Source organism: Helianthus annuus, chromosome 11 (assembly GCF_002127325.2).
Source record: "Helianthus annuus cultivar XRQ/B chromosome 11, HanXRQr2.0-SUNRISE, whole genome shotgun sequence".
NCBI lineage: Eukaryota > Viridiplantae > Streptophyta > Magnoliopsida > Asterales > Asteraceae > Helianthus > Helianthus annuus.
In genome coordinates this window covers 111033209-111043529 of record NC_035443.2, presented here as the reverse complement: position 1 = coordinate 111043529, position 10321 = coordinate 111033209, and the positions used below count along the sequence as shown (strand labels likewise).

The following is a 10321-nucleotide window of genomic DNA, read 5'->3' as shown; positions in this document are numbered from 1 at the left end:
TTCCCGCTGATCTGGGATGTGAGGTTGGGGTGAATGGTTTAGAGGGGTCTGTGCTCCTTTCGAAGGGTTCTCAGGAGAAGTACTTGAATAGGATGGATGATTTAGGTTTGGGAAGTTCTGTAGAGGTCCCGATGGTGGTCTCGAAGGTTTCGCGGGGTATTCCATTCTCTGATTCAGGTATTGCGTTCTCTATTGCTTTGTCTGATAAGGATCTTTAGTTTCTTAAGGGCTGGCTGGGGGATAACTGGGTGGTTCGCATGTTTAATGGGAAGTTGGATATTGGGGACTCTGAATTGAATGTATCTTTCAGATCTGAGTCAGATCTGGGGGATTTTAGGGTTAATTTTGCTGTTATGCTATGTGTGGAGGGGCTGGGGTTACAGGGATGTGATTTTGAGTTGTTGGCTGGTCTGTTTGGTTCTGTTCAAGAAATATTGGCTGGGATTATGCAGATTTGTAGTTGTAGGTCTGGTTCAGGGGTTGGTAGGGGTAGTGGTTGTATTGTGAAGTTTCCGCAGTTAGAGGTGAATGCTAATGCGTTTGATCTGGGCAATAATGCTAATTTGATGCTTATGGATAAAAGGAAGAAAAGGTCTGTTAGAAGTGAGGGAATGCAGGTGAAGGCTAGTAAAGTCCTTTGGGGTGCAGAAAATTTTATTAAAGTGCCTATGAAGGGAGATGGAGAGTTCTGTAATGAGGTGTTGCCTGATGGGGCTGCTGTTGGTGAGATGGTTGTTGAGCTGGGTAAGGAGAGTGTTAGTGGAGGTGAAAAGAAGGTTGTCAAGAGAAGCAAGAAGAGTTCCGATATTGCCATTCAAGGGCAGCAGTTTACTACTTCTGTTCTTAAGCTGGAATTTAATCCAGGTTCTAGTGATGGGAGTGTTAGAGATGTTATGCCTCTGTTTTCTGAGAATAAGGTGAGCAATTTAGGGGAGGAAATGTCTGGCAAAGGGAAGGTTAGTAAGAGTAAGATGTGACAACTCGTATTTCGAACCCACTTTTGTGTAACGTTACGTGATTATGTGAACTCTATTTGAATAACATGTTATACGTGCCTTGTGTGAAATTGTGAATGTTTGTTTATATGTTGCACGATCCGATCGTACATAGCCCACTTGACTACACAAACCCAACCGGCCCATACATGGTTGGCCGACTCGAGACCAAGGACAACCCAATGATGGGTTCGGCCCACTTCATGTACACGCATAACACATAGGGTGTTAGTAACCTTCTCTCATTTGTTTCATACACACAAGTTATACCAAACCCTAGAACTCCTTCTCTCTCTCTCTCTCGTTTCCTCTTGAAGCCGGCGACAACACCACCTGGACTCGAGACCTCACGGGTTTCATCTCTAAGCCGGTTAGTGTTTTAAGTGTTTGTTGTTATATGATTTCATGTTTGATGATGTTTCTTGCATGATAATCTAGGGCTATTGTTACATGATCTAGGGTTCTTGTTAGCATGATTTATTATGTTGTTGATTCTTAGTGTTCATGAAATCGGCTGCAGGTATGATTGGCAATATGATAATTAGTCCGAATATATACTTGTTAAACTGGCTGTGATAATATGAATTCGGGTTAGGATGGCATGATTAGTCTAGAATCCGGTTACATGATAGTTAAATGATTCGGTTTAAGTTTGTATGATGATCCGACTGTTTGCTCTTGATGATGATAATATGAACATGTTTGAAGATGATTTGAAACTGTAAAAATGGTTGATTGATCTGATTCGAAACTGCCTAACTTGTTAGCTGAAATTACGGAATGATTGTTACTAATAATTAAGGAAATCTGTTACACATTGTCCCGACACGGATTTGCGAGTCGAGAACCCTTAGTCTCGACTCGAGACCACATTACCGATACGGAACAACACAAACCGAGACCACGGTTGCGGGTCCGGTTGCGACTCGAGACCGTGTGATCTCGACCTGAGCATGACGACCCGAGACCTCCTTGTTGCGACTCGAGACTTTGAAGCCGGCACAACTCGAGATCTCTAGTCTTGACTCGAGACCGTGAACACTTGCACATTATTATTGGACTTTCACTGTTACGAACCCAACTGATTGGGCCGGATACTTAGACTTATTTACGTGTCTGCTATTGGACTGCTATGACATACTTGTACATGCCATGATTATACTTGTAGAACATACGTGCTATACTTGAATGCGAACCTGACTTGTATAATAACCATGCTAGGACGTGGTTGATCACTATATAGCTTAACCGAACTTTGTGTATCTGCCGAGCAAACCCAAGGTGAGTTCACACAGCCAAGGCATGGGTTCCCGGGTGGGAATGGGATTAGATGACTTATTGTATATACTCGAATGATAGAACCTAACGACAAGATACGACTAGACTAGTAACACTTATTGAACTAATCTTCGCACACCTGCCAAGGGTTGGCCGCGATATTATGACTGACTTCGCATACCTGCCTTAGGAAGGCCGCGAACTAAATTTACTAATCTTCGCACACCTGCCTGGGGGGGGCCGCGATACGAATAAACCTAGTCTAGAACACTTGGGAGGAACATCCCCTAATCTTCGCACACCTGCCTGGGAGGCCGCGATGGAAACTGATACGATATATGACATAACGAACGAACATACTACTACTCACACTATACTATTACTGAACTGTTAACTGTGAACTCGCTCAACTAGTTGTTGACTCTCTGCTGCATGCCTTGCAGGACCTTAGGTACTTATGGAGCTTGCACAGAGAGGAGCAGGTCGTTGTGGGCAATGGATCGTGAATGCTTGCTAAACACTTATGACATTTCATACATTATTATTTATGTTGGGTTTTACTTACATGCTTCCGCTACTTAAACAAAGTTTGGTTTGAACATCAATCGTATTGAACTGGGTTTTATGAATTACTTTAACTACTATACACTATGTTTGATATGATTGATGGCTTGATCCTGGTCACGTCACGCCTCCAAGCGGTAGTACACCGCGGGTGGATTTTGGGGGTGTGACAGATTGGTATCAGAGCCATTGGTTATAGAGAACTTGGTTTTAATATGGGAAAAACGTTTTTATTAAAACCAGACTATAACCAGAACAGTGCTCTCAACTATCCACAACGATGCTTCGCTCCACGTGCAAGACTCAACATCCTAGGTAATATGGTTTATGTTTATTACCTGTTTGCTAGAAATGCATAGAACTTTGCTCGTAGTACGCTTAGATACACATGACCCTATTACATGAGAATACCTATGTGCTTACACTCTTCTGTCATCGCACTTTACGCGAACCTCTCTCTTACCGATGTTATCTTTGCTATGAAGATCATGTCTGGACGAATTAACATGACTCAAGCCCAGTTGACGGCTCTCATTAACGAACAAGTTGCTGCGGCATTTGCAGCCGCACAAGCAGGAGGTATATCCTGTAGTCATAACTCACACTAGGATCTTTAGATCCTACACTCCTAAACCAACTCTTGTGTTTAACTTTGCCCTATTCGTACACAATAGGTCAACACGCACCGCAACCAGTTTGCACTTTCAAGAACTTCATGGACTGTCGTCCAAGTACGTTCAGTGGCACGGAAGGAGCAGTGGGACTACTCCATTGGTTCGAGAAGCTCGAGTCAGTGTTCGAGATGTGTGAATGCCCTGAGGCTCGCAGGGTCAATGTCACACCCCCAAAATCCACCTGCGGAGTATCACCGCTTGGGAGCGTGACTGACCAGGATCAAGCCACCAATCATATAGAACATTGTATAAAGTAAAAGTGATTGCAATATAAACCAAACCAATTCCATATGAAAGGTGTTTCCAAAACACAAGTAAGATATCATTGTTTAGCGGAAGCGTATTAATAAGAACCCATCGTAAATAAGTATCAAATATCAAAAGTGTTTAACAGGGTAATCACAATCCAAGCCCACAACGACCCGCTCCTCCATGTGCAAGCTCCATATACCTAACGACCTGCGAGGCATGTAACAGAGGATCAACAACTAGTTGAGCGAGTTCACAGAAAGTAAATGCGTATTAGAAAATGGCTCTGGGCGAAAATGGCGAATCCTAGAAACCCTAGCTTCTTGCGCTTTCTGATCTTCCTTCTTGATCGATTTGGGTTAGGTATTGAGGTTTTATCGATCCTTCTGAGTAAGGTGTCTTGATTCTACCTTGGTCACTAATCTTTTGAAGCAAGGAGTAGGATCTTTCGTTTTCTTTTTTTCTAGTTAGGGTTTCCTGTCTGTTTTCGTTCTAGTTCTTGCCTATATTGATCGTTTTTACGTTGCATGTTCTGTAATCTCAAGTGTTATGGCATCCAAACCTCCGGATAGTTTTGATAATCTGATAACCCTAGAAAAAATCGAGATAGTGGCTTCGAGGATTTAGGGTTTCAATCTTTTTCTGAAAGGTTGCATGGGGATGTATTTATACGGCAGCCGGCTAATAATCAAAACCCTAGTCTTGGCAAGGGTTTGTTTGAGGGGAGGCCGATAAATATAGAGGGCAATCGGGTGTTGCCTAGAAGAGGTGTTGGACAGCAGGCATCTTCTGGTCAGAAACAGATTAACATAATCGATGAACTAGAAAAAATTACTGAGCCAGTCGTTCCTGAGAAATATGATGTGGAAGCAGGTAATTCGGGTAGTGGCAATGGCATGAAAGGGCAGACTTATGCGGAGAAGCTGGCAACGGTCAAACCAGTTCAAAAGATTAACTTCAGATTCCTGGAAAATAACAAAGCCGATGAGGATGTTGACGCTGATGTTACGATCCCAATCGCCTCGGTTAAACAGGTTCAAGATCGTTTTACTAATGTGCTTTTTGGTTATTTTCTTGGGAAAAGACTAGCGTTCCCGGTTGTGGAATATTTTGTTAGCCAAAGATGGGGGAAATATGGTATGCAAAAGTGTATGATGAATGGAAAAGGCTTTTTCTTTTTTAAATTCAAGTCTAAGGATGGTATGGAGCAAGTTTTGCAAGATGGTCCATGGCTTATCAGGAATATCCCGCTATTTTTGAAACAATGGTCTCCGAATACGGAATTGAAGAAAGAAGAGCTAAAAAAAGTTCCAGTTTGGGTTAAAATGCATGATGTTCCGTTGGCGGCTTATACTGAGGATGGTCTTAGTCTGATTGCTTCGAAGGTGGGAACTCCTAAAATGCTGGATAATGAGACAACTAAAATGTGTTTAGACTCGTGGGGCAGAAGTGGATACGCTAGAGCGATAGTTGAACTGGATGCGGATAAGGATTTGATAGAAAACGTTACGGTAGCAATTCCAAATGTAGAAGAGGGTGGGTACCTCAAGAGTAGCATCCATTTGGAGTATGAATGGAAACCACCACAGTGTAAAACTTGCAAGGTGTTTGGCCATGGAATGCATGAATGTCCTTTACAACCTGCCGATGAAAAGGGTCCGAATACTAAAGATAAGGTGGATGATCAGGGATTTAAAAGTGGTAACAACAGGAAGAAAAATAAGAACCAGCTGTTTAATGTGAAGGAAAAACAACGAGTTATCTACCGACCAAAAAACATGAACTCAGCAAACTCGGGGGTACCTAAAGACACGAATGCTTCAAAACCGAGTTCATCAGAAGGTATGATTGGTTCTAAGGGTCCGAGTATTCGAACTTCTAACACTTTTGATGCGTTAAATGATGAATACGGATCTGAGATGGATGAGGTGAGACTAGACCCGAATGTGGGGGGTTATAATTTTATGAATGATACTCAACCAAAGAACTCGAGTTCCACAGGTGCAAGCACACCTGCTCAAGAGGTTATTAATGGATAGTATAGCAGCTTGGAATGTTAGGGGTTTGAACCATCCCCTTAAACAAAAAGAGGTTCAGAAGTTTGTAAAGGGTAATAACTTACAAGTGATTGCTATTCTGGAGTCGCATGTACAGGTGGAGAATCTTGATGGGGTGTGTAAGAAGGTGTTTTGGAATTGGGAATGGACATCAAATGGTAGATTGTGTAACAAAGGTACGCGAATTATTCTAGGATGGAATGTGGATAATGTTGACGTATTGGTGGTGCACGCTACAAACCAAGTCATTCATGTTCAAGTCCATCTTAAAAGTGATAAAACTATGATAAATGTGTCTTTTGTTTACGCTAGTAACAGTGATCAGGAGAGGAAACAGCTTTGGGATTCGTTGAGAATGCACAAGAGAGTAGTTCAGTCTAGTCCGTGGATCATCATGGGGGACTTTAACGTGGCCCTTAATCTGGATGACAAGTGCATGGGATCGTCGGATGTAAATGCAGCTATGAGAGAGTTCAATGAATGTGTGAATTACGTTGAGGTGTTTGACGTTAGAGCTCATGGGATGCATTACACGTGGAATCAACGGCCAAAAAAAGGTATTGGAATTCGAAAGAAGTTGGACCGAATCATGGCAAATGTGAGTTTTATTGATAAGTTTGTGGATGCATATGCCATGTTCCTTCCGAATGGTATTTCGGATCATTGTCCGGGGTTGTTGAAAATTCAAATGGCCAAACAGAATAAGCCAAAGCCGTTTAAGTTTACTAATCTCTTGACGCATAAAAGCGAGTTTTTGGATGTGGTAGCCAGTGGCTGGAATATGGAGGTTCTTGGGGTTCCAATGTTTCGTGTTGTCAAGAAATTAAAAGGGCTCAAACATCCGTTACGGGTTTTACTGAGGAAACAAGGTAATTTGCACAAAAAAGTAGCTGATTTAAAGTCAGAATTGGACAATTTGCAGGGTAGGTTGGATGCGGATCCATTCAATATGGATCTTAAAGAAGCTGAATCAGTGTGTGCAAAGAAATACAAGGAGGCTACGATAGATGAGGAGAGATTTTTGAAACAAAAAGCTAAGCAAAAGTGGCTTGAAGCTGGGGACTCTAATACCGCTTTTTTCCATAACGTAGTGAAATGTCGCAACCATATCAATAAAATTAACTTCATAAAAGATACGGCTGGAAATACTTATGATGGGGACGAGGTTTCTATGGCATTGGTTAATCATTTCCGAGATTTTTTGGGCGCTGAAGGGGGTATGGCTACCCGAGTTAATCAGGATTGCTTCTCGGTCACTTTGAATCCTATCGTGGCAGAATCCATGTGTAGACCAATTGTTCCAGAAGAAGTGAAAGCTGCTATTTTTTCTATCAACGAGAACAAGGCTCCGGGCCCCGATGGATTTACGTCGGAATTCTTTAGAAAATCTTGGTCGATTGTTGGAGGTGATGTAACGGCTGCTATCATTGATTTCTTTCAATATGGTAGGTTGCTTCAGGAGATCAATCACACGTTTTTAGCTCTTATTCCAAAAGTCTCTACTCCCGGAATAGTTACTGACTATAGACCTATTTCGTGCTGCAATGTGATTTATAAAGGAATTAGCAAGATTATTACGAATAGGATTCTTGAAGGCTTAAAGGATCATATAAGTGAAAATCAGTCAGCTTTTGTTCCAGGTAGGAGGATTTCAGACAACATAATGTTGACCCAAGAGCTTATGTATAATTATCATCGGCAAAGGGGTCCCCCGAGATGTGCCATGAAAGTTGATATTCAGAAAGCGTATGACACTGTGGATTGGCGATTTTTACGAGATGTTTTGCATGGGTTTGGTTTTCGGCCAAGGTTTATAACGTGGATTATGGAGTGTATTACTTCAACGTCTTTCTCCGTGAGTGTAAACGGTAATATTTATGGATACTTCAAAGGCAAACGAGGCTTACGACAAGGAGATCCTATGTCTCCGTACCTGTTTACAATGGTTATGGAAGTCCTAACGATGATATTAAACAAAAATGCTCAGCTTGACCCGTCGTTTCGGTTCCACAACAAATGTGAGAAACAAATGATAATTAACATGTGTTTTGCAGATGATCTCATTTTATTTGCTAGAGGGGATGTCGGCTCGGTAAAGCTTATTATGAGTTCCTTGAAGCAGTTTGAAGAATGCTCGGGTCTTGTGCCTAGTAATGCGAAAAGTACTATATTTTTTTGCAATGTGCCAGATTCGACCAAGACTAGAATAGCTGAAGTGGTTCTTTTTGAGGAGGGGAAACTTCCTATTAAATACTTGGGTGTGCCTTTGATTGCTTCACGTTTGTTACGTAAGGATTGCAAAGTATTAGTGGAGCGTGTGGAGAAACGAATCAATGACTGGAAAAACCGGTTTCTTTCGTTTGCTGGTAAGCTTCAACTGGTGGTTGCTGTGCTTTCTTCGATACATGTATATTGGGCGTCGGTCTTTATTCTGCCAGTCAGTATTATAAAACAGTTGGAGAACAAAATGAAAGAGTTTTTATGGGGTAATGGTTCGGGTTCAAAGGGTAGAGCTAAAGTGGCATGGAAGGAGGTGTGTCTTCCAAAGATGGAAGGTGGGTTGGGCATAAGGCGGATATCGGATGTCAATAAATCTCTGATGGCGTATCATATTTACAGCATTCTTTCGGGTAGGAAGTCGTTGTGGACTACCTGGATAGAGTTGTATAGGCTGCGCGGCCGGAGTATATGGGACATACCGGTTCAAGTTAATTCTCCTTGGGGCTGGAAACGTCTTATGAAATGTAAAGATATTTTTCGTGAGCATTTATGGACGAAGATTGGTAATGGTCTTAGCACATCGCTTTGGTTTGATAAATGGACGTCCGAGTGCCCGTTGCAATATATAGTGACTCCTCGTCAGATGGCTCGATATGGTTTTAATATCAAATCTAAAGTGGCTGAGGCGATTAGTGACGGCCAATGGCTTTGGCCGGAAGCTTGGAGAAGCGTGTACCCGATCCTATTTCAGCTCCAACCTCTCAACTTGACGGATACAAAGGATAGAGTTTTATGGATGAATTCGGATAACAAGCTGGTTCCGTTCTCATCTAGGGAGGTTTGGGATTCTATTCGATGGCGTGATCAGCAAACATCATGGGCGAAGGTTGTTTGGTCCGCTTTCAATATTCCAAAACATGCGTTCCTTTGCTGGCTTATTTACAAGAAGAAGCTATGGACACAAGACCGGATTCTACGTTGGAACCATACGGTCACAGGTTCGATGAATCTCATGTGTTGTTTATTATGTTATTCAGGGTTAGAGAACCATGAGCACCTTTTCTTTGAGTGCCCTTACTCGAAGACAGTATGGAGTAAAGTGAGGAAAAAAACCCGAATGGATACGGTTCGAGAAACATGGGATGACATCACTTCGAAGCTTGTAGCTGCGGCAAACTCGAGATCGGTTTATGCTGTGGCTAGTAGATTAGTGGTGGCAGCTTCAGCCTATGCTATTTGGAGGGAAAGAAACTCGAAACTCTTCAAAAACAAGCTGAGACCCCCGGAGCAACTTGCTGATGATATTATCGACACTGTCAGATTAAAGTTAACTTCTTTCAAGTACAAGCGGAATGTGAATGTCAAGCGGTTCTTGGAAGAATGGATGATGGATAAGGAAGACTTCTTGGATGAAGAGTGAAGACCATTTTTGTTATGTCATTGATGTAATTGGTTGTTTTTTGGTTTTGTGTTTCACTCTTTAGTGGTATGCCACTAAGAGAACTAGGGAGTATTTTCAGCTTCCTACTTGTTTTTATTTATTTTTATAAAATCACCGGGGTAACCCTTTACCCAAAAAAAAAAAGTAAATGCGTATTAGTAAGTTCGTTTGTAATTGGTGGCTCTACTGGGCCGTTAGTACGTTCTATTGGTGGGGGCTTCCCATGTTGTATAACCACTAGACTACTCGTAACCATAAGTATCCTTCACAACCGAGGATAGTAATAAGCATAAGTATCCTTCACATCCGAGGTTAGTAATAAGTATAGGTATCCTTCACAACCGAGGATAGTAATAAGTATAGGTATCCTTCACAACCGAGGATAGTAATAAGTATAGGTATCCTTCACAACCGAGGATAGTAATAAGTATAGGTATCCTTCACAACCGAGGATAGTAGTAAGTATAAGTCTACGTAGATTGTAAGTATGTGTCCTGCACAACCGAGGACAGTGGTATGGTAGTCTAGTATTAGTGTCAGTACGTATCTATTCCATCTTATTCCTTCAATCCCATTCCCAAGCCCTTGGGAATCCCATGCCTTAGTAAGGGTGTGAACTCACCTTGGTTTGCTCGGTATGCTATGCTCTAGGGTTTAACAATTGTCTAAGTCCGTTACACACGACCTAGGATACATTGCACATATTTGACGTAAGTATATAAACTCAATTAGGGTTGGCAACTCTTCGTTGATCAAACAATCATATACGATATTGTATCATACAGTACAAGCAGTATCTTAACATGTAGGACCAAGTAACAAGTATCAGTCAACATGTTCTTC

At 41.8% G+C, this 10321-nt stretch overlaps 1 protein-coding gene across 1 annotated transcript; it reads left to right on the top strand.

Annotated features, from left to right (window-relative positions):
- Nucleotides 1–257: 257 nt before the first annotated feature.
- LOC110920144 lies at nt 258–9457 on the top strand. The gene is made up of 3 exons (XM_022164378.1): nt 258–956; nt 4438–5784; nt 5915–9457. The coding sequence occupies exons 1-3, from the start codon at nt 258–260 to the stop codon at nt 9455–9457; spliced, it is 5589 nt and encodes a 1862-aa protein (XP_022020070.1).
- The last annotated feature ends 864 nt before the right edge of the window (nt 9458–10321 follow it).